We start from the raw sequence: 24,979 nt of genomic DNA, 5'->3' as shown, positions 1-24,979 counted from the left end.
CTGCAAATTGTATTTTTAGACTTTTTCTACCCATCTTTTTTTCACATAGGCCCAGGATTTCTCCTTTGGTCCTATCTCATTTTTCTTTCATTCTTCACTGGGAGTGAATCAGAACTGTTCTTCTGATGAGACAATCAGGATGTGGGATGATTAAATGGACCCCCACCTATTGCCTCACTCACGAAGTTGTAGCACGTCCATGATGAAATATCAAGTCCAGTGGATTCACCTCACTCAATCTCAACCTCAGGGGGTGATTTTCGATATCAGAAATGATTCTTACTCATATAATTTTATGACTTTACATTAGCCAGAGATATGCTGGTGTTTAGGCATAATGTCTATAATTATAATAGGTAATTGCTTTGACAACTTAATTTGGGTTTAATTTATTGTCTGTGTTTACAATATGCTAAGTGGCAAGGGGTGTGTTGAAGTATAAGCTAGTGGTAAGGAGCTAATTTATATGACTGGATTAACATTCAAACATTGTAATATCAGCGTGTTATTTAATTACACAAGTATTCCATTAACAACATTATAATCTAATGTATTTTATTGTAAGCCAATATTTGTTACGTATGTTTCAGCTGAAAAAAAGTTCAGTTGAGAAAAACAATCTTTATCTTCCTTGCTTTATAATAAAAAATTAAGTTAAATTAAAAATTAAGTACAAATAAGGAATGTCAGTGAAAAGTGGTGAACGAATAATTTTCTGAGGAAAACACACACACACACAAACACACACACACACACACACACACACACACACACACACACACACACACACACACACACACACACACACACACACACAAACAAACAAACACAAAACACAATTTCAAAGAAAAAATATATACAGATAAAAACTACTTTAAATTAACTTTAAAATGTATATTTTATTAAAACACGCTTTATTTACTGATGTACTTATTTATTTTTAATTGCTTGGTACTGTCAAGAATGTCCAAACTGGGTCAAAATCAGGATAAAATTCATAAGATTTTGCAAAATCAGGGCAAAATCCCCATGGTATGAAATTATTAACAAACAAATGTAAGTGTATGGTATTTATGGAATGCACCATGAAAGCTATTTCACAATGCTTTCCATCTAAATTTAATTCTCTTATTCCAATGAAAATAGCTCTACTTAATGGCTCTTGTAGTTTTTACAGAGATTTTAGCACACAGTGAAACAGGCCCTGCTCCATGCTAAAAAATTTTTTTACAGTGAATGAATAGAAGAAACCGGTTGTGAATACAATGAAGGAAAAGATACATTGTACATATTACTAGGCTACATGTCTAGTAAGACAGTTAGGAGGATGTTTATAGGCATCGATTTAGCTTATTTGTCTTTAGAGATAGAATCTAAATGCGACTGGACACAGTGCACTTTAATTCATCTGCACTTCCTGCAACTTCTCAGGCTGCATCAAAAGTTACAACTTGACCTGACGGGTACGCCATTACGTCATCCCTGCCCAGCCAGCGCGCGAGAGCGAGCGAGCGAGCGAGAGAGAGAGACGTAGAAAAATTACTGTCCCACCAACCTCCGCCCCTGCAGTCATGCCACACTCTGGATTTCACTGTCAAGCCTCTTAAAACTGAAGAAAATCTCACTCGGCCGTTATTAAGGCCGGCGGTGTTTAACGTGGAAGCGATAAACGCCGACACTTCCGCGGTTCGGAGGATCTGTTTGCTGGCGTGCCTGCGTGTGTATGTATGCATGGGAGTGAACTGGAGAAAGCGAGGAGAAGAAGAGGAGGTAAGCACGCCGCGAGCTAGCGAAAAATCATCCACCTCAGACAGTCGTTTATTTCTGTTAGCCACCGTGAACACGTGCTTTCTCGTCTTTGGTACCGTGCGAAACGAAAGCGCTTGTTTGCGCGCTCGTGCTGTCGTAGAGCTGCAGTTTGCCGGGAGTTTGACACGGAGTTAACGCGCCGCACATCTGCAGCGGAGTTCTGGCCTTGCGTTGGATCAGGCCGACACAACTGTGACTCACAGCCGCACAAAAGAGCCCGGGACTAGCGCTTATAAGAGAAAATACATCTGTTTTATGGCTTAGCTGGTATATCTTTCAATTAGGTGTAGCTAGCTGCTGTTGCAACACTAACTAGCTTGCTGTGACGGAGCGAATGCAAACTGACTTGACAAAACGTGGTAGCGCGCATTGAAAGTACACTTGACATTCTCTGGGTTTGTATAGATTGGCATACAATTCAGTATGTAATCTGAGAAGAGGGCAGGCCAGTGGTAGTGTTGTGATGCATGACAGGATTTGTTGATGCACTGCAGGTCAAGAATAACACAACCTTTGAACCACACAGTTCATATGTGGTGTTCATTAAGCGGTCCTTTGACCTGGCATGAAGTTTGAACTAATCACAACAACTTTGCTGCTTTTATTGGGAAAATGTGGTTTTGCATGAATTCTTCTGGATTGCAAATGAGTGTCAGCAGGTTTGCATTTCCCACCCATTTATATTAATATCTACATTTAGTGATGTGCAAAACAAACCAAAAAACCCCCTTGTACTTATACAAATAAAACTACATATATGTGTCTTATATGTACTAAACTACTATGCCACTTTTGATTCAACCTCCTAACTTTTAAACAAAATGTGCTTTTTACCTGTATAATATAATTGTAACTTTTATTTTTAAAAGCATTCATGTTTTTAACATTTCAAAACACATTCTCATGTTAGCGGACATATTACGTTTTCACGCGCGACCAACAATTTCGCAACAAATAAAAAACATTATAATGAAATATTATCAAAATATTCACCTGATGGAGGTGGCAATCTGACGGTGACGAAAACCTGAATTTGTAGTGGTTTTAACTATCAAATACATTGAATCAATCAAATACTGTATTAAAACAAACTCCGTATGTTATTGTTTTATAAAGCTTTTCAAAAGTCCTTTAAGTATTTTGATATTAGAACACAAAATCGTATGGTGGTGACATCTGATGGTGTTGACAAATTTGTTAACAAATAGTTTATGTAGTAGCCATTTTGATTTTCCTGTTGATGCTAGAAGCTAATGGAACCTGCTTCAGGACAATAAACTGCTCTAAATATTTCAAATAATTAGAAATTAAAATAGTGGCAACTGCCCCTCATATTAGATGATTTTTTTTAATAAATGATGACAAGAAATGGGAACACGACTTTGAAACCTGACAAAACATGCACGTGTCACTAAAAAACAACATTGCTTTGATATGAGACATTGTGTTCATTCAGTGTAAGTTATGAAAACTTGCCATGGTTTTACTACAAATAACTATTTGTTAAACAATGGTAACCACAAATTAGCTATATAGTTTAACTATGGAATTTGTAGTAAAACTGTGGTTATACAAATGGTAATCAATATGTTAAAAAAAAACACGGTTATTACACTTTTACTACAATAAAACCATGGTTTTCTTAAAAGGGTCATATAATGCGATTTCAAATCTCTTTGGAGTCTTACACTCTGATAGTGCATAGATAAGATCCCTGAAGTTGCAAAGACTAAAGTTTCAAAATCAAAGAAATATTGTGTATTAAAAATGATGAGTTGTCCATGCCCTCACTTTGCTTCACCACAGAGTGGGTTTATTTTCAAACACCGCCCAAATGTTTACGCAAAGAAAGAAGGTGGAACTATGCTCGGTGTAGTTTTGCTATTGGCACCAAGCTCTGTGTGTTATTTTGAAAGTGAAACTACTTTGTTTGTGCTTCCAAAAGAGGACATAACTAGAAATCAGCGGTTAAGTGATATTCAAAACAGAGTTTCAGAACAGTTCAACCAGTTCAAATATTAGAGTGTGTAGAGGACAAGCTCCTAAAACCTGGTGAGTAGCCTATACTGACTGTGCACAGAGACTATAAAGTGGAGCAATTTTTCCAAGGACAGTCTGGAGCTTCTGACTCACAACCTTTAAGTGAGATATGTTTGCTTATTAAAAGAACCTGCTACTTATTATTCAAACATAAGTTGAGGAGTTTTTCGTTTCTGCGATCACAAATGCAGACATGGTGTAATGTTTGCGAAGTGAGATGCAATGCATAAAAAGACAGTACTAAGTTATAATAATCAGAAAAGAATGTTTTTTGCAAATTACATTAAACTGCTTAAAGATATTGAACAAATTAATGTTCTTTTTAGCGACATCATAAGGACAATGTGTAACATTATTAAAAGTCAATATGAAATTTGTGTTTTTTCAGTGCATGTTAATATATTGTGAACAATTTGTCCATGCATGTTAATAGTAAAAAAATTATCAAAATACCCCAATCTTCCAGTAAAAATGTCACTGGATTTCACCAGTCTGCAATCTTACATTCATTTTTGAAAAAAATCCAATCAAAAAATGATGGATCGAACCAAGTCCCTGTTCTGCTTTTTCTTTATTTTTTTTGTTTTTGTTTTTGATTACACTTGAATGTCAAAATGAAGAAGAAAAGATCTGCTGTAATTTCCTTTACATTACAACTTTAACACGATTGGCTTATTAAAAAAATAGTTCCTACCCAATTTGACTGGATTCATTGAATGAAAAGGCTGCTCAGTCAAAAGGAGTTTGATGTAGAAAGCATAATGAACATCATTTTATTAGCTTATATCATAGTGTTTTTTCATCAGAAAATTGTGACCCTTTTATTAAAAAGACCCATGTGACCTATATTGTAGGTCTATATATATATATATATATATACACACATACATATACATACATATACACACATTATATATACATATATACACACACACACACAAAATATATATATATATATATATATATATATATATATATATATATATATATATATACACACACACACACAAAATATATATATATATATATATATATATATATATATATATATATATATATATATATATATATATATGTATATATATATATATATATATATATATATATATATATATATATATATATATATATGTATATATGTATATATAATGTGTGTGTGTGTATATATATATATATATATATATATATGTATATGTATGTATTTTACCTGCAACATAGAAAATAAGTTACATTTGCTAATATGCTGATGTACATTCCAACCATTTTATCTGTATTATTTCTCTAAAATGTCATCCTCCCATTTCCTATGAATGTTAGGATTTAGCTCAATTGTTATGGCTTAGTCAGATGCATTGAAAAATGCACTTTTCTGCTGTATGAGGAAACATGGCCGTGAAACGGCTTTTGGGCAGAGATAAAATTCAGGGTAGTGGTCCTATCGGCTGCAGCTTGCTAAAACAGGCCAGGCCATTTTGACTGTGATTTAGCACAGCATGGCCTAGCAGCATGACTGTAATTCAGGCTGGGCACAAGCTGACTCATGTACCACTGAGAGCCGGACGGCCGTGGAGTGTGTGCGGAGGGAAAGTGTTCTAGTGTCATGTTGCTCAAGCTTTTTCTTGTCATGCATCATCACAAGAACTGTCTTATACATTAGCCGGAGCAGAGATGGTTGTGGATTTTTATGCAGAAGAGTTGTTACTCCTTAATGAGGGTTTTAATTCTATTAACTTTTTGCTCTAGCTTTCAAAAGGCTGATTTTAAAATCATTGCTATTGTCATTGCCACATTTCTTTGGAATTTGCATGCATAAACATGAATTGTTGGCTCATTGAGAAATATCAGGAACATCCAGTTTGTGACCAAATAAAATACCGTTTTATCATTTACCAGCATGTATTACGTTTGACACATAATTGCGCAAGTTTTTCCAAATAACTTATGTGCTGTGATAATATCACTCTGTGTAGTCATCTAGATTTGAGCTGCCAAAACAAAGTAAGAAAAACATTAAAATTACCCCTTTGTTTAGCTAATTGCTATGTATAATTTGTAGTTAGTCGGTTTGCATTTTCCATTACTTTTTTCTTTTAATAAGTAATGGGTATTAATTTATTACAGTACAGCTGTATACAGCTGTGAACAGGACCTGATCTAATGCCTCAAGACTAACAGAGGTGCTTCATATGTCTGTAACTTAGTTTTTCATCCATAACTTCTTACTGTACAGTAATTAATTACATGAATCCACCTCCTGAGCAAACTAGAATAGCTAAGTACTGTGCTAGTATATTTCTAGTTCCTTTATGGCCGTGGCTGAATCATTAGGTTTTAAATGAAACCTAATGAAAAATACGACATTGAGAATTAAGAGTGGGTGTTTTTTTTTTTTTCAATTTGAAACGCAAATAAAACCATGTGAGTGATATATAGCTCTGAACTCTAATATGCAGTTTGTTTTATTCATACTCTAAGCCAGAGGGCGCCCTTGTGCAGAAAGTCCTCAAGTGAAACTCATAGAAGTAATAAATTAATGTTCCCCAAAAACCCTTATATGGATGATGAGCTTTTTCTAGCTGAATAAAATGCAGATGGAAAATCTTGTTGATGCTATGATGTAATCTAGAGTTCAAATGTCCTGGTTTTCTTTGTACTCTTTTGACCAGGGTTGCGTCAGAAATACTTTTCAGTTCTTTAGGAAACATTTTTCACTTCAGATTCAAATTAGATAAACTAAGCATGCTTGTCTTCCAAATGTACCATAAACAGAGAATTTGGAAAATAAAAAAGTTCTATACTTCCTATAGATATCATTATATTTTTGTGTCTTTTATTTTTTATTTTTGCCATGATAATCGCGCTTTTAAAAAATGTGATATCGTGACTACATCAATAGTGATATTGTTATACATAGAGTTGTCTCTAACAAGGAACACGTAGGTTAAAATTGTAAATGCACATTAAATTTTGATGCTGGGTTTTTATGCCAACACTGTGATGCTGCATCTCTGCTCCATTACAATATTGAATTATTGGGCCCACTTTAAACAGATAATGTTTAGTCATGGTGAAATTGGATATTATGGCTTTAAGGAATCAGCTTATTGAAGCTCATTGAAGTTTTTCTTTACTATATCAGTGCCAGCTTTGTCTTTTATTGACGTGAAAGCGGTCTATCTACTACAGCACCTTAGCTTGGTTTTGTTCACTGATGAGTCACCAAGGGGATGTTACTTTGCCTTTTTGAAAGCGTCATAATGGAAGTTGCAAATCAATTTGAGTTATTTTTTTGCGTTACGTAAAAGGCACAAAAAAAGCAGGATGATTCATCAGAAAGAATTAATCCCCCAAGAGAAGCTGTTTACAAGGTAACATGATATTTCTGATATTCAAAGGCATCTTCTCTAAAAAGATAAAGTTCAGTGTTTGCTGTGATGTAGTATCTGCTTTTGCTTTCAGAAAAGAACGAGAGAAGGGTGATGAAGGCAAAACAGAAGATTTAAAGCCCAAAGGGAGTTTGTATGATGATGACAGAGAGAGAAGAATAAAACGGTTGTTTGCATCAGTGCATTGTGGGAAAACTTGTTGAAATAATGAGAGGAAGTAAGGATTAAAAGTAACTAGATTCGCGCAGTTTCTCAAAAGTTTTGCTGTGTCTATACCAGGCATGTTGATGATGCCCTACAATGGCTTTAGGCGGTCTTCAGTGGATGCATAAATGGGAACTATTCCAATCTATCTGTCCTATTGTCGGAAATAGTGCATCAAAAATAAAATGGGTCATTCATTTAAAAATAAAATGGGCTATTTAATGTCAGCAGTTTGGCATTCAATGAACACGTTTGTTGTGGAAAGCATTCAAAATAATTATATACAATAGCATAATTATTAAACATTTGTAAGGCAGAATTTTAGTATTTCTGCATCTGACTGTTTAGAAATTAATGTTTTTGTTAAAGGCTGTCAAAGCTGTTTGTCCAGCGTGTTCCTGTCTGTGGCTTTTTGGCCAATTGTGGTTGTTGAGTAGTTGCTAAAGACTGTCTGTTGAAGTTCTTTTTAAAATCTAAATATAGACTACTCCCACCTGCTGGTATGGAGAGTAATTTCCTCTCTCTCATCGGCACAGAACGTGCATTTTAGTTTGCAGTGGCTGTAGTCTTTGCTTTTTTTTTGCATTCTTTTGTTTATGCTACTTTATATTTGCATGGCGTTTCATGGCTTTGAAAACACACACATTTTGCAGTATCAGTCTTGTCTAATGCAAACAGTTCAGGTATAACTACTAGGTATTACAATCTAGAAAAAGTTACTGTAATTAGTAGTAGTTTATATAAATCACATTTTAAAGCTGTTTAATGCATTTTCAGATATCATCTTAGTGTTTATATTTAAATAGGAGAAAGTATTTTAATTTTACTCAAAGGCTTTTCCTGAGAGTACCCAAGTCTTCATTAAACTTCACAAACTTGCACTAGTGTACTTGCGTGTGTCAAAGACTGAAAGCAACAGAATGTAATAATTATGTATATAACAACCACTAAACATTGGCATTAGACTAATACACATTTTTGAATCACTTCAAATCTCTTTTCCCATTTACAGCAACGCTATAAACTGCACATGAAGTGTGTGTTTCTGAATTATTGGCAGTCTTTGTTTAGTTCAAGGAAACACAGTTTATTAATAATACAGAAAAAATAGTTGTTTTTCTCCCTGCTGCACTGAAAAAATCCCTTACTTCAAAATTGAGGTACGTATCAAACCATAATTTTTGCTTACTGTTACACCCCTTGGGGTTTGTTCAAATCCCTTACTGCAATTAACTGTAGCTAATTAGAGAAGAGAGAGAATGATAGAGGCTTTGCTCTGTCAGGTCAGGGAAGTGTGAAGCATAGGCATCACTTGTTTGCAGTTGTAATGTGTGTTTAACTGCATCAAGAATGGCCTGTCTGCGAGATACGGCTTTATCTGTGTCCTCGATCACCGGCCTTACTCTCTAATGGCATCCTATAGGTATCCTGTGTCATTCTGGATGGCTTTGCATTATATCTGATTCTCCTTGGATGAGTCATCGGCAATGTCATCCCCCACACACGGCGCAGTAAACACGGGGGAGTGAGCTCAGTACGCAATCATCACTGCTACATCTCACATCATCTCTTCATCACTCTCATTTATGGTGCTCTTTCTTTCTCAGGTTTGATTCGTCTAGAGGCACTCAGTGGGAGGAGCCATGACAGAAGGGGAGGGGCAGTTCTACAGCGTGCAGGTGGGTGACTCCACCTTTACGGTGCTCAGAAGGTACCAGCAGCTCCGCGCCATCGGATCCGGTGCCCAGGGTATCGTCTGGTGAGTGGGCGGCTGGAATTAACAGTTTTATCTGCCTCCGTGCTAATGATGTCATCATCCCATTAGGCTTCGCCTGTCTCCATTTGTCATGAACGCAGCAGATGTGTTTTTGTCATTGACCTGAATGTCTCATTAGAGATTTGGATCCCTGGCTTATAGTTGCTTTAATAAGAGGGATTTTACAGCTAGCTGCATGTCTAAATTGTTTACCCAAGAGCAGGAGATGGATGCTAGACGCTGTTTGCAATAATATTTTCTGTAATTAAATACAAAAGCGCATTTAACAGTTTGACATTATAAATGTATAAATATGTGAATCATACTTGAACCAGTGATGGTTACTACAATGTTGATTGTGATCATGTCACTGTGCCCATTTTTCTCACCCATTAAGCTCTGCTCTGGACACTGCACTTGGCATCCCAGTCGCTGTGAAGAAGCTGAGCCGGCCCTTTCAGAACCAGACCCATGCGAAGAGGGCTTATAGAGAGCTGGTTCTGCTTAAGTGTGTTAACCACAAGAACGTACGTCCCCTTAACAGTGCATTTTTCAATTCAGAGGTACACTTTAAGGCTGCGTCACAATATAACAGTCTCAACTCGGTCTTTGTCAGGGCTGTCACACCTCCAGGCTGTTTTTGCTGGAATGTCAGAGTTCTGTCACACTCACCGGTTCAGAATGTCAGAGAGGTGATGGACTGAATAGCTACCTCTGACATTTCTCTCCAATTTCCTGTCACTGATCGGCCCATTTTGGCTGAGAAAACAATATGAAGTAAAAAACAAAATAAGAACAAAAGTACCAAGTGAACATAAACTGTTGGTATGAGAGAAATCAAGGTGTAATTCTTGGAATAACATTACCATAACTTTCTCAAGAAATTTGTGACATTTATGAATTTTAGCATTGCAATTTTACTACAGTATAAAATTATTATTATTAAATACTATATATTTAGGTTATTAGTACGAGTTAACGGAATGAATTTAAAGTCTGTGTGAAATCAAAAATTTATTTTAGCTCACATCGGTATTTTTATGGCAAACAATCAATTAGTGCAAGTCAGTCTACAAAAAAAATTGTTTGCCTTTTTGATCTTTAATCCAAATCTGAAAATGCTCCTCTCTAAAACAACGGCCTTCACTGGTGACGTGAGTTTGACGGCTTGGGCATGAGCGTAAAATCCTTAACCACACCCCCTCCAACTGTCAAGTGTTCATTTCTTAAAGAAACCCCTACTTTACTACATCCAATCAATTCAATGTAGTAATAAGTTAGTCTGGCTTATTTCAAACCAATTAGCTGACAGTAAGTCAGACTAACTGAAACAAACCTGGCTTATTTGGTAAACCTGAAACAGGCCCCTAAAGTGGAGAGAAGCTTGTTAAACTGGTCTTTTCAGTGTGTATGTGGACATCATCTAGATCCAGATCACATGTTAATGCCAAGTGTAAACGCAGCCTTTGATTAATAAGTAACCAGAAAGCTTATTTGATTCATTTATTGGTCTCCCTTTATATTAAGTGGCCTTAGCTATGATGTGCTTTGATCACTAATACAATGCAGCTATTGTGTACAAACATGTTTTAACATTGCAATTATATTTTTACATATATTAATTACATTTATAGTTGCACTGTCAACTCCCTTACACTTTAACCCCTCTCACTAACCTTACACGTATACCAACCCAATATCAGCAAAAGTGTTTTGCAATACAATGCAAACACACCAAGTACATTGCTTTTATTTATGTAAGTACATAGCAGTTAAGACCACCTTTTTTAAAGGGGGAACTGTTTATTAATTTGATAGCTGCTAATTGTCTAGCGACTTGTTTATGAATGAAAATCAGGTAGTTGGGAGTTTTTGTCAATCTTAATTGTTATGTGTACATTAATCCAGATTGATTTTGTTTTCCTTTCCTTTCTATTGCAGATCATCCGTTTGCTTAATGTCTTCACACCCCAGAAGTCATTGGAAGAATTTCAGGATTTGTACGTTTTCAGTTTATAAATTCCTGGCGTTTTTGCTGACCTTGTCATTTAGTGCAAGCTGAGTTTGTATGGCCGTAGGGTGTATTGGTCCTTTGGGCCTCGTTGTTGTTATTATCAGTAATAGTTTTGCTGAGACCACAGTGCACTCGCTAGAGGAACTGATGAATTACGCTGTCCGACTGCTGCATGTGATAATTATAGCTTTAGGATCGAAATTATATGTTATCAAATCAAGATTAATTACTACTCCTGACAACAGCACTTCTGTTGCTGTGTTTTATAGCAGTGGTGCTGACTTAAAGTATTAAGCTTAGGGTCTGGGGTTGTTATATGCTAGTCAGTACTATATGTGGAAATGTGAGAGACCACGTGAGTTGTAAGTGAGCACAAGAAACTCTGATAGAATCTGATAGTTCCCTGTTTTTTTTTTTCAGGTACTTGGTAATGGAACTGATGGACGCTAGCCTTTGTCAGGTGATCCACATGGACCTGGACCATGAGAGGATGTCTTACCTGCTCTACCAGATCCTGTGTGGCATCAGACATCTACACTCAGCTGGCATTATTCATAGGGTAAGATGTTCTCTGTGGCAACTCGTGGGGTAAGTGTGTAAAAACTAGGGCTGGGTGATATATATCAGTGGATATATTCCTGTAGCCGTAGATCACTGACAAGCTACCCCCAGTGAATCACCCACGAAACTGAATGCGATATTGAGTAGCTTGCCAGTGATCTGCAGCTCTGTGTTAACTAGCGATCAATATATCGCCCAGCTCTATTAAAAACTAAGCTAAAATAATTGGAATAAATATTAGAAAATAAAAACCATTATGTAATTTAAAATATAGATTTGAGTGAAATTCATTAATTTTGTGAGGAAGCTAGGACAACTATGATAAATACATTTTACTAAATGTAAAATACTAAAACTACAGCTAAAATAAAAAACGATTTCAGAAACAAATGTAAAAATTAATGAATACCAAACAACTGTAAATAAAATGAAAATTAATATTAAATTTATATTTTAGACGTATGAAAACCAGCTACTCTGTGCTGCTTTTAAATGTATACAATTTTAAGTAATGTCTGCATTAATAAAACAATAGCATTATGAAAGTACAAATTTTGTTTCTAACGTGTCTGTGTATTATTGTCCTCTTGAAGTTTTTTATAACATGCTGTTTAGTTATATATTTATTGCAAATTAATTGGTGTACCAACCAATTAACATCTCTAGAAAGCAATTTGTTTAGTGCATGCATTGTAAAGTATTGTCAGCTACTGTTATCATTTGTATCCTAAGGTTTGTAGCAAATGTTGTAGCAAATCACCTGCTGGGTTCCCTAAATCATTTTACCTTGCAATATATCAAAGCCTGAGATGTTTTTTAGTATGACAGTATGAAACTGTCATCTCTGCCCCTCAGGATCTGAAGCCTAGTAACATTGTAGTGAAGTCTGACTGCACGTTAAAGATCTTAGACTTTGGGCTGGCCAGAACTGCCTGCACTAACTTCATGATGACACCCTACGTAGTAACCAGATACTACAGAGCACCAGAGGTTATCTTGGGAATGAAATATAAGGAGAATGGTAAAATCTTTTTTTTTTTCTCTCTCTTTTTCTTTTTTGACAATAACGCTCTTCAAGGTCAGTGGAAAGATATAAATAATATTGTGTTGTTCTTAATATTTGATTGTGTTTTGCCAGTGGATATCTGGTCGGTGGGCTGCATCATGGGTGAGATGGTCAAAGGAAGTGTCATATTCCAGGGCACCGATCGTATCCACTTTACTCTTGAACTCTTTGTATATAACCAAGTGCCTGTCCTAGTCATTAAATTTTTTACATTTTATGTAAATTTATCTCCTTGACTGAGTTAATCTCAGATATTGACCAGTGGAATAAAGTGATTGAGATTCTGGGAACCCCTTCTCTGGAGTTTATGAACCGTTTAATGGAGACTGTAAGGAACTATGTAATGAACAAACCCCAGTTTCCTGGAGTCAGTTTTAATGAGCTCTTTCCCGATTGGGCCTTTCCTTCCGAGACGGAGCATGACAAGGTCAAAAGTAAGACATCCAGAAATTTTTTCCACATCTTTGACTTTGCGGTAATATTGCACTTTTTAAATCTCTTTGACATAAGACATTTTATATAATTTCTAATGTAGCTAGTCAAGCACGAGACCTGCTGTCCAAGATGCTGGTAATCGACCCTGAAAGCCGCATCTCTGTTCAGGAGGCCCTCAATCACCCTTACATTCATGTGTGGTACGATCCAGCGGAGGCCGATGCGGTCAGTGCACCCCTATCCTTTCACGTCTCTTTGTCTTGCTCAGTCCAGTTAAAACTGTTTTACAGGGGACGCTTTTACAATGCCAATGAGATTCTCTAGACTAGGATGTACAATGATTGTTTTATGTGTTCAGCCTCCTCCGCAGATATCAGACAAGCAGTTGGAGGAGAGGGAACACAGCATTGAGCAGTGGAAAGGTACAAACACCCTCTGTTGTCACTACTTCCTGCTGGGCTATAAGCTTCTTGTAGGAAATGGATGCCTACAGCAGAAATGATTACTGTGATGAATTTATCCAAGGTCATTTGCATTCCAATTATTGTAAAGTAATGGAACAGTTTTTGAGCCTTGACCCTGAAAGTTCATAACCTTCAATCAAATCAGAATTGATAATGAGGTATTAGTATTTTATATAACAATGAAAAGGTGTAAACTTCTCTTTATGATTTCTTTGGGGTTTTCTCTCGCTACAGAGTTGATTTATAAAGAAGTAATGGACTGGGAGGAGAGGAACAAGAATGGAGTACTGAAAGAGGAGTGTTTAGGTGAGTCATGTACAAATATTAAAAATGCTGTGTATGAATGACAGAAATGTTGTATTTTGACCCTGGACTATAATTAAATGGAAAAAAAAAAAAATCTGATTATTTTGTTAAAATGGTGGTGGTGGCTGACAAAAAAACCAGCAGGTATTTTACCTTTCTCTCAAACTCTCTTGTATCAGGATGTTTACATAAAACTCAGATGATCATGCTGATTTAAAGTACACAGAACGGCAATACTAAAACTAAATAAAGAGCATCTGAATGCACCTTTAAGAGTCATTTACAGAGCTTTTTTTTTACTTTTTTATTTTTATATTCTACTTTATTTTTATCTATAAAATAAAAAATAACTTGCTAAGTGCTCTACATTTGACTTGTCATAGCACTTGCTTATTGTTCCCTTATTCATTCTGATTGCTTTCATTGTCCTTGTTCATAAGTTTCTTTGGAAAAATGTCTAAATGATGCATCTGTAAAATGTACAGAGAAACATAATTTTCTGAAATTATTTGCAACACAAAAACAATGAAATGTTAACTGCATTCAGTAATCGTTTGTCTCAAAAGCACCAAATTACTTTTGGAGGCCCTAAGTTTGATGCATTGCTTTGTGTCTAGTAGACGGTACGGTGAACAGCAGCACCACTGCCTCCCAGTCATCCTCTATTAACGACATCTCGTCCATGTCGACGGAGCAGACATTGGCGTCAGACACCGACAGCTCCTGCATCGACACCCTCACAGGACCATTAGAAGAGTGACTTGAGTGGGTTCCACCTTCCCCGTCTTCTCGCTTATGTCACATCCCTCCCCCTCACCTCTGTGGACCATGCTGTGGTCTTGACTGAAGAAAAGTGTGGGTGCACATTCATTCGGCTTCAAGTTTACACTCAAAATCTTTCACTCTTGCTTTTAAGGGCCTGTCCCATCTTTCAAATAGAGACATTTGTGTAATATTAGCCTTAGTCATGTCTGTTGTGGCTAAAGCTCAGATTACACACCAAAAATCTAACTTCTTTTATGTTTGACTGCATCTTTACAGTTTTAGTTTTACATTTTTTAAATATCTCAGTTCATAAATGGGCAAATAATAGATAATAGGTTTATGCTTTAATGCATTCACGTTTCACTTCATATAAACAAAAATTAATTAATCTAGTGGTGTTATTGCAGCAGCATGTGAAATATCAGAATTTATCCCTGTCATTTATCTCTCTCTCTCTCTCTCTCTCTCTCTCTCTCTCTCTCTCTCTCTCTCTGTCTCTCTTTCTCTCTTTCTCTCTTTCTCTCTCTCTCTCTCTCTCTCTCTCTCTCTCTCTCTCTCTCTCTCTCTCTCTCTCTCTCTCTCTCTCTCTCTCTCTCTCTCTCTCTCATATTACCATTCATTTCATCACCTAAAAGAAGCACAGATATAAATTCTTGGAAAACGTTATAGCTAGCCAGCCCCTTTGGAATGAGTTCCTGTGACAAGTATTGCTGCATGATATTAACAAAGAACACTTACTAGACAGACAGTGTAACTACAGCTCACTGAAATAAGCCTAAACACACCTAGAAACAGAACAATAGTGCCTGCCTCTGTACATAGTCACCATACACCCATTTTAAAAGCGAACCTAATGATGCTTTTCGGTTGGTTAGGGTGTAGTTGTGTGTGTATATATACGTACATAGATTTTGTGTAAATGTCCTTTTTTTTCTTTGTGCTGTGGAACGATTTTTACAGATTCTGAATATGCTTTAGCATATGTACTGTAAAACAATTTATGTAGATGGAACTTGAAATCGATTTAAAAATTGCACATAGAATTTAAAAGTGAGAATATTCTGCTTAAAAAAAAAAAAGAACAAACAATTCAAGATATCCAATGGAACATTGTGGATGCAACATTCTAATCAAAGCCCCTGTTCCTCATTCCAAGAGTAATTAATCACCGCTGACAAGTTCATGATGTATCTCGAAAGATTGTACGTTTAATTGCATGAGCTAATGCAAACCATTGCCTTTTTTAATCTCCTCCAACTTGAAAAGCCCATAAGAATGTTGTACAAAGCAAATTTATGATTCCTTTTGTTAATAGACTTGTCAGTGGATTTTTATTTCTGCAGTTTTCTCGTCTTTAAAGATGTCCATTCAGTAAAACACAAAAAGGATTTTCATGTTTGAATGAATTATCAAGGCCGTATAATTTAATTTCCTTTTATACGTGTCTCTTTAGTCTTAGGTTGCTGTTTGCAGACTTGCGAATCAGTGATACACTGTAGGTAACCATGCACTTAGAGACCTGTTTTGGATCTTGTGGTAACAGTGGTAATCAGGATGGAAACCCACATGTTCATCACCTTTCTGCTTTCTTTTCCCTCTAGTCTTGTAGATATGTATGATGATGTGTCCTGTACTCTACATTAATTTTATGCATGATAACACAAGGAATCCCAGACTTAGGGACATTGCAGAAATCTTTGGTTGTTTAGGTTTTGAGTTTGTGTTCCTCTAAGCTCAGACTGAAATGGGAATATCAGTGGATGGATCCTACACTGATGGACAGTACTCAAGGATGAACTTAGCATCACCATAATTTTCATGCCTTAAGCTTCTCACTCTTAGTGTCTCTGCAGCTTGGCCTGGAGATCACAAAATGATTGATGGTAATTGACCTACAATCGAGGTTTTTTTTTTTTTTTTTTTTCAGCAGGCTGGGATGTTTGCTACCCATGCCACTTTGTCTGTTTTCTCAAACATCACATTTCCTGGTCTCCTTGAGCTTGTGAGATTTGTTTTGGTGCTTCAATTTACTGTTAGCACAGTGATAATGTATTACAACAACGCAATAGTGCATTGTGTTCCATTCTCATTTCGGAGCCTCATGCACATTAGTTTCGCTGTTGTGGACTCATTGATTCCTGTTATGAACACTAGTGATGGACCTCTGTGGCATTGATAACTTCAAGACAACGAACAAAGCTGGCTCACACTTTCTCAAGGGCTTACTTTCTCTTCTTTTAGGTGTCTGTTTCCCTTGGGGAAGAGGGTGTGTGTTTGTGAACAACAGTGTTTTTTTAGAGGTGGAATCAGTAATTACTTGAAAGAATTATTGACTTCAAAGAGATTCATTTACTTCTTATACTATTTACATAAAGGCTAGTGTACACTGCACTACCAGATGCTGACAGCCAACCGATTACAGTATGTCACGTCTCAGACATTCCATTGGCAAAAACAAGGACTGACCAATGATAACAGACACCGAGAGGGGTAAGACACTGATCTGACAAAACCAGACGAGTGTGTCTGGTTGTCATGTCTGTCAGTGCAGTGTGAGCTGGCCTTAAAAAGACAGTTCTCATGATCATCAATCAAATCCTATAAAAGGAATAGATATCTAACTGCTCTGTGCTAGTAATGTCTGTTTAGCTATCATGTGTTTTGTAATGATGTGCTACATATGGGTGCCCTGTCAGTGGGCTATGATGGGAGTTACCCAAATCACAATTCTGTCTGAAACATATGCAAAACCTTAAACAATACTCTATCTACAAAAACCGAGTGAGAATTCTTTTCTCTGCGAAAAAAAAAGAAAAGAAAATAAACATCTGTTACAGCTGGCCAAATAAAAAGCTCAAAGTACTGTTTGTTTTATGTTTTATTTCATATGGTACAAATGCATTCATGTATGAACAATTTGTTTGTGTACAAGGTATGACTGTGTCTTGTGGTACGTACCTACACAGGACCCAATTAAATAAAATGTACAGTGATCCTCAGCCAGGGCAGAGACTTTAAGTCTGAGCTCATTTATATTAAAAGCATCCCTAGAGTCTAGTTTTCATTAATCTCTTTACTCAAATAAAGCATTCATGCTTACTAGACATGAAATTTTATCCTACTTTGGTTCATTCCTTTGTCATTTAAATGGCAAAAAATTGCCTTTAGTATTATTTTGAACATGCTGGTCTGCACAGTCGTTCAGGCAACAGAACTGTACTTAAAAGTGGGGCAACGGTTTCCCTCAGGAATGCATCCTCATTTCTACAGCCCTGAAACAGACTCCTGTTTTTTAACAGTTATTAATTTAATATTGCTGTTTCCCATCCCTGGTCTTGGAGTACTTGTGAAGCCAAATTTATATTTCTGCATCGAACCTACGCCATAGCATATGCAGAGATGCACAGGCCTACGCTGTACCTGATGTGTGCCTCCCAAAAATCTTAACGTCAAATTCTAAGTGGACCGCAAGCGCAGCAATTGGTCTGCTAGAATCCTCTCCATATGTACTTACGTTTCATCTGAGTTGTCTGTGACAAACACTGTTGAACTGCTGTGGTACAAGTCCTTGTGGAGACTGAAAGAATGTTATTTTCTCCTGTTCCATTGTCATCTTTTTGTAGTTTTAAAAAATGAATTAACGACTTGGTTTATTTTCCACTATTATAGCTATTTGCTTCTTTGACGAGCCGCTTCTTTTACTTTTACCATGGTCCTGCGGGTTACACCAGCAAAATGCTTTGACCCTGCAAACTAGCAGCCCGAATGTGTACTGTACATTGACGTTGATGCATAGCCTATAAAACTGATGCATAGCCTAGGCCACAAAGGCTACGGCGTAGGTCCGATGCAGAAGTATAATTTGGGCTTAACACTCAACTATGTCTTTCTAATTCAACCCATCATTTCATTGGTAGCAACTCCCAGACTTGGAATGGAAGTATCAGATAAAGACATCAAAAATGTATGCTATTCGGGGTAACTCCATGACAAAAGTTGAAAAACGCTGCTTTAAAACGGTGAAACCTTAATATGCTACTAAGGCTGGTCTCGTAGTAGAGCACATGAATGTTTCAAAAACTCTGAACAATGCGACTGGTTTTCTGGGCCTCTGCATTAAGCTCGCCAAATGTGTTGAAGAACTGCTCCATTTCCTGTTGCAGAGTGGCATTCCGTCTATCAGCGTCTGCACGGGCTCTCTCTACATTTCTCATCTTGATCTCAGCCACACTGACCCAGCGCCGCTGCTGCTCCAAAGTTGAACGCAGCCCGGCAACTTCCCCATGAAGTACCTTATTCTTCTGTTCCAGCCTAGAGACAGATTGGGGTAAACATAATGTTCACGTACACTTATTTATTAATCCAGTGTTTCTCAACCCAGTGTTGTATCATCAACGTTGTACATTTACGATCTGTTTCCTAAACAAACACATGACCCAATTTAACTTGTTGGCTTGTTAAAGACCTGAAAAGTAAGTTTACTGTTTATGTGTAAAAATAAATGTGTACTGTCGGTGTGCCTTCAGGAACAGAGTTGGGAAAGATACTTAATGCAGGGGTAGCCAACCCTGCTACTGGAGAGCTACCGTTCTACTCCATTCAGATCTAATACTGCTCTAATACACCTGCATGTAATTTTTGAAGTCACATTTAATTTCTCTTATTTGCCCACTTATCAAATTTAGTGTAAAGGCTAAACCTGTTTTACAATCTGTTTAACTGTTAATCCTGATTTTTACAACCTCTATTCCAGGGATAGGTAACGTTGTCCTGGAGTCCCTCTGTCCTGCAGACTTTAGCTCCAACCCTAACCAAACACACAAGTTCAGGATCACTAAGGCTATAGGCAAGTGAGAACTAAATTCTACAGGACACAGGCACTCCAGAAACCAATTTGTTTTTGCAATCCCTGTTGTCAGGTACCAAGACTGCTGATGAAGTGATCTTACCTGTTGATTTTTGCCTCGTACTCTGCCTTTTGCCTGGTCATCTGTTGACGAAGCCCAGAAACTAGGCACTGCATTGCATGGGAAGCTGGAAAGCCCAAAGGCTCTTGAGGAGCATTTGGTAAAAAGACTTCGCTGCTGCCGGTGCTTAAAGGTGCATCTGTAGGAACAGAGGATGAGGCAGGGGAGTTAGGTCGAATCTCTTCTTCTCTAGAGTCCATTCTGAATGAAGAGAACTTTTCTGGGGAGACATTGCAAGGGCTTGCAGCTCCACCGCTCCCACTGCCCCCATCCAAAGGCGCGATTTCACAGGAGGACCAAGAGCTGCTGCTCTCAGCCATACTGGCAGTACCTTTGTTCTCCTTGTCTTCTATATATTGCTCCCCCGTAACTATGTTGTCATAGACAGATAAGGTACTATCCTGGACTTCACTGCTGCCTCCACTTTCCCCTAGCGCTTTTCCTGGTCCCCAGCTGGGTTCTTCTATATCAGGCCAGCTCCTTGACTGAATACACATTTCCACTCTAGCTTCCATTTCTTTGCTCAAAGAAGAGCAGGCAGGTAGTGGGGTGGAGGGTGTAAATACATGTCTCGTACCAAGAGTTTCTTGTGCTGGGCTGCTCTGACTGTAGTTGTCATAAATAAGAGCAGAGCTGGTTGGTGAAGAGTTCTCTTGGAATTGTTGCTCTGTCTCTGATAAATGGGTAATGTTTTTGTCACAAGAGCTTTGAAAAGACTCTCTCCCCTCCATGTTTAGCAGTAGAGAGTGTTTGTGTGGACAGGCTACAGTCTGATCTCCAAGGACCATGTGATCTTTGCTTAACAGAGGTTCCCTCAGGTGGGCAGGTGGTTCGTGCACCCATTCCACAAGGTTACTGTGTCTTTGAATGGGGAGGGTGGCTTGTAAAGATGTTTCAGGAGGATTGCAGTTCTCTCGGGAGAAGAGTAAGCTGTGCTCACGGATGAGTTCAGACATTAAATGTTGCACAACTGCTGCCCCTAGTAAAGGAGAAAGGAATGAGTAAGAGCACATCCCACAGATTTAAGGTTAACTTTTTTGTATGACCTCATAAGCATGAGTACAAACACTAAACTGTACGCTATTTAAGTCTCATTTGAAGCCAGTACCTGGATTCGCCACAAGCCCTGGTTATGGTTACCTAAATATTTCTCACCTCCAATGAGACTTTCTGGGTCCTCAGCTTTAGGCCTTAGGATATTTGGCCCAAAAACAGTTGCCAAGTTCTGGATGCTCATCTTGTTGATATTAGAGTATGACTGCACATCATTTAAGAATCTGGAACCGAGATGTGTCATAGCTGTTATCTGATGTGAGCCATGTTAAACTTTTAAAACTAGACACATCATTGCACATTATGCCAAAGCTCCAAAAGCCAGTGGCAAGATATAGAAAACCTAACCTCTAAATATCTGAATAAAACAAATGACTTCAGTCTTACTGGCAGATGTATTTCAGAAGGTTGAAGTTTGCTACAGGTAGCTCATAAAGGAGATTCCTCAAGTCTTGCAAACCCTGAAGTACAAGATGAGTTTATAAGGCAAATTATTGTTGGTTCCTAATCAGAATGTAATAATATTGAACAAAGTTTTTTCATTTTGTCAAATAACATCATCATGTGCTCTTCTTTGAAGAAAGGGATGGTTAACTATACCTTTTCTCTGTCTGAGGAAATTCTTTTGCCACATACAAGAAACTCTTCATAGCGGGAAAATGGCACCAAAGGTTCAGGCAGCTCCCTGAGGTATAGCTTTAGCAAAGATGCTACTGTGTGGACATCTGTGCTGCTGGGAGAGCAAACGTATTCACTACAGGAGTAAATTGACTCACACAAGTATTTGTAGTTGCATTTACTTATTTAATTAGATTAGTACACTGGAAAAGGCATTCTGAACAAGTCTTTGTCAAGTCATCAACATTTTTATCCTAATTAAAATAGTTTCCTAGTTATACTTATTGCAGTTATATAAATTTATTATACTTCATTACATTCCTTAAACTGCGTTATGTTCTCAATTAAAATTCTGAAACTGAATTTTGAAACATTTTCTAGAATATTCAGTACGATGAATTAGACAGCATATATAGTTTTCAAATCACTGGTTCACCTTATGTTATGAAATTCTGCCTAAAGAAGACAAATAATTGCAAATGAGCATTATGCTGTTTTAAACTGCTCTTATGTACCTCATGCCCATTAAAGGGATAGATTACTTAAAAGTTGAAATTCTGTCACTAATTACTCTGATGTCATTTCAAAACTCTTAAGACCTTCGTTCATCTTCGGAACACAAATTAAGATATTTTTTATGCATTGCGAGAGCTCTCTGACCCTCCCATAGACAGCAAGGATACACCATGATCAAGATCCAGAAACATAAACAACTTTCCTGTTCTGTGTCGACAGCACTGTACACAGATATATTTACGTATGCAATATAACTACAGCTATATTGATGCGAAGGAGAGAATTTGTTGAATATTCTCGTAGCTTTATAACATTACGGTTGAACTACTGTCACATGGATTATTTTAACCATTTTAGATGCCGTTTTTGACCCTTAATCATATAAAGATCCTTATTGTCAATGATAGGGTCAGAGAGCTATTGGAATGCATCAGAAATATCTTTGTGTTCCAAAGATGAACATAAGTATTACATGAATGACAGAATTTTACATGAACTATCCTACTTAACGTCAACCTCTTACCTGTCAAAAGATGGTTTCTCCCCAGCATCAAAAGCTTCCTGTAACTCTTTAACCATTGTGGCCTGGCCGGGCTGTCTGAAGAGTCCCACCTCAGTGAGCCCGTGCTCTCGGATGAAATCAACACACTGCTCCACCACCAACGGAGCCATGTGATCCCCATATCTCCTCTCATACAGGACTGTCTCTTCCAACCTTTGACCAAATACACCTGTGATGGTAAAATGCAGGTATAAAGCTATCAGCATCAGATCCTGTTTAGCTCCTCACTTTTCTAATTTTGTTTACAGAGATGTACTAAAATAGCAAGAGCACTTGCTTTACATGCTGTTAATCTCAAAACAAGCATAAACTGAAGCTCGAGTCCACAGAAATAGGGCAGATGCATAAAACAATAATAATGTTCTGCTAAAAAGCAGCTTTAAGATTAATGCACGCTGCAGCTGCACTGCACCAAAATGTACCTCTGTGTGTGATGATGTGCGTTCTCCCTGCCTAATATTTAATACTCACGTCTTCTGAAGCTCAGCACCCTTTTTATCTTCCTGTAAGCAGAGTGAGACAGATAGCTTCCAGTCCGCTGGATTGTCTGCTTGTTTTCAGGCATCTTTTCTTGTCTGTCTCTTCAATTATGTCTGTCTGGCTCTTTCTTCTTTTTTTGTGACACTCACACAGCCGCTATCCTGACCTCACCCTGGGATGTTTTCAGTCTTTGTAGCGATCTTGAAACTGGCACCGAACCAACGTCCTCGTTGAACCTAAATCCCTTTTGCTCATGTTTTGCAAACTTGTTTAGTCTAGAACTGGATGTTCCTTTCCCTTTGCTCTTCCTCCTCCCTCTCTCTCGCTCTCCTGTCTGCAGGTAAGATGATGAGGCTCAGTGCAACGAAGAGAAGCTCTCTCTCTCCTGCTGATGTGCAACACTGACCCTCCAGCTCAGATATACATGCTTATCGGATATATCAGCATTCCAAATCAGATGACAGCCCTCATTCTTAAAGAGGAGGCATTGTTCAAGTACACACCTCTTATTTTGAGGACATTTCTTTATAGAAATGTTCCTTCAGTTTCAGAGTCCAAAAGTTGAAGGGCCGAAGCTTAGCAAAGTTTATCCAAAAACAAAGTGTTTAGAAAATTTGGTGCCTTAAATCCTGGTAAAAAGAGGCAGCAGATTAAGTTTGTTGCACTTCCACATGCATCCCGATTATGTAAGCACTTCCTCCATACTGTTGTCTATCCAGTGCTCAACCTTTTATATCGTTCCAGGTTTCTTCCTGCAGGAGCTTTTCAGTTAAATGGGAATAAGTCTGGTTCAGAGTAGATGTTCCCTGTGACACCGCCTCTTGAAGTGGACATCTCTTGAAGGTGACATCAACAGAGACACGTCTGTGTTCGCTTCTAAAGGGAGGTTATGTTTGTCTGGACTTAATTGTCCAAAGTCTCCAGTGACGTGAGTCAGCACCTCCTCGGTTTACTCTCAAATTAAGTCCACCTCCCTAACTGAATTTCAAACACTCTTATACCTTCTCCCAGTCTCACTCACTGCTGTTGATAGTAAATAGTACTTCTCCTGTACTCTTTCTTTGTTTCCTGTCTGCTTTTATGCGATCTCTTGCTTGTATCAAGCTACTCCACTGCAGGGTTACTGGAGTGTGGCCAAGGTGGCGCCAACACCTTCTGTTTCCCCTATTTCTGTCCCCTCACCATGAATCATTAACACCACAAAACACAGATTGACTAAAAATAAATGAGCTAGAACTTTCTGCTGGTTACTTTCTGCTGTATCTTCCTTTCTTTCTCTCTGTCCCTGTGTACCTCACATGGCTTGAATCCAAGAATTTTCCATTGGACACGGCTAAACACACCCCTCAAACCCTTTTTATACATTTGTGCCCAGTAACCTGGCCCCTGATGAGAATCCCAGTCTAAAACAGTTCCTTAGGCATTGAGTGTGCATGTGGCGCTGTTATCTGAAGGGGCATCTCTCACCTTTTAGGAGCCCCAGAGCTGTTGGAGAGGTAATGTAGGGAATTCATTGGGAATGTTAATCTGTCCTGAGAAATAACCAGCAACATGGACTCTGCAGCTCAAGGTTTACCTTCAGCTCAGGTTTGCATGAAGGAAAAGACTTTTTGATGAAAAATTCATCAAAGTAATGTGGATAGTGGATATGTTGTTTATACTTTGAACTGAATGAAAACAATGTATCTGTGTGGTGCTACTGACACAGCAGTATACATTATGTTTGTGCTACATTTCTGGACATTGTTTGTGGTAGTATCTGTGCTGTCTATGAGGGTTAGAAAGATATGAATTTATCAAAAAGATATTTATTTGTATTCTGAAGATGAACAAAAGTCTTATACAAGGATGTCCAAACTTTTGTAAAGGGTGCTGGATTTGACAAAGTGGACAATATATCTGTAATTTGGCCTATATTTGATAACTCCCTTACATTACATTCAATTGGCCTTTGTCTTAATGAATAATGTAAGATTA

General features: G+C 37.6%; 2 protein-coding genes across 6 annotated transcripts; one reads left to right on the top strand and one right to left on the bottom strand.

Moving 5' to 3' along the window:
- The first annotated feature begins 1,485 nt into the window (after window positions 1–1,485).
- mapk9 (mitogen-activated protein kinase 9) lies at window positions 1,486–17,669 on the top strand. Of its 3 annotated transcripts, none has more exons than XM_043221056.1 (12): window positions 1,486–1,770; window positions 9,047–9,118; window positions 9,593–9,722; window positions 11,137–11,195; window positions 11,630–11,768; window positions 12,626–12,791; window positions 12,909–12,980; window positions 13,088–13,270; window positions 13,372–13,496; window positions 13,630–13,693; window positions 13,970–14,041; window positions 14,659–17,669. In XM_043221056.1, the coding sequence occupies exons 5-12, from the start codon at window positions 11,640–11,642 to the stop codon at window positions 14,799–14,801; spliced, it is 954 nt and encodes a 317-aa protein (XP_043076991.1). In that variant the 5' UTR covers window positions 1,486–1,770; window positions 9,047–9,118; window positions 9,593–9,722; window positions 11,137–11,195; window positions 11,630–11,639; the 3' UTR covers window positions 14,802–17,669. The 3 variants fall into 3 exon arrangements, with proteins under 3 accessions (XP_043076991.1, XP_043076989.1, XP_043076990.1); XM_043221054.1 differs by having other exon boundaries at window positions 1,487–1,770; window positions 9,047–9,198; XM_043221055.1 differs by having other exon boundaries at window positions 1,488–1,770; window positions 9,047–9,198; window positions 14,662–17,669.
- On the bottom strand, window positions 15,305–24,979 carry si:ch211-247j9.1 (rho GTPase-activating protein 24). Of its 3 annotated transcripts, XM_043221053.1 has the most exons (8): window positions 22,994–24,979; window positions 22,484–22,691; window positions 21,427–21,559; window positions 21,214–21,287; window positions 20,929–21,050; window positions 19,756–20,752; window positions 19,549–19,613; window positions 18,872–19,117 (listed from the first exon to the last, which is right to left on the bottom strand). In XM_043221053.1, the coding sequence occupies exons 1-8, from the start codon at window positions 23,085–23,087 to the stop codon at window positions 19,017–19,019; spliced, it is 1,794 nt and encodes a 597-aa protein (XP_043076988.1). In that variant the 5' UTR covers window positions 23,088–24,979; the 3' UTR covers window positions 18,872–19,016. The 3 variants fall into 3 exon arrangements, with proteins under 3 accessions (XP_043076986.1, XP_043076985.1, XP_043076988.1); XM_043221051.1 differs by lacking the exon at window positions 19,549–19,613 and having other exon boundaries at window positions 15,305–19,117; window positions 21,427–21,556; window positions 22,994–24,970; XM_043221050.1 differs by lacking the exon at window positions 19,549–19,613 and having other exon boundaries at window positions 15,305–19,117; window positions 22,994–24,969.

Source organism: Puntigrus tetrazona, chromosome 21, assembly GCF_018831695.1.
Source record: "Puntigrus tetrazona isolate hp1 chromosome 21, ASM1883169v1, whole genome shotgun sequence".
In the NCBI taxonomy this organism is placed as follows: Eukaryota; Metazoa; Chordata; class Actinopteri; order Cypriniformes; family Cyprinidae; genus Puntigrus; species Puntigrus tetrazona.
This window is presented reverse-complemented; position numbering and strand designations above follow the sequence as displayed.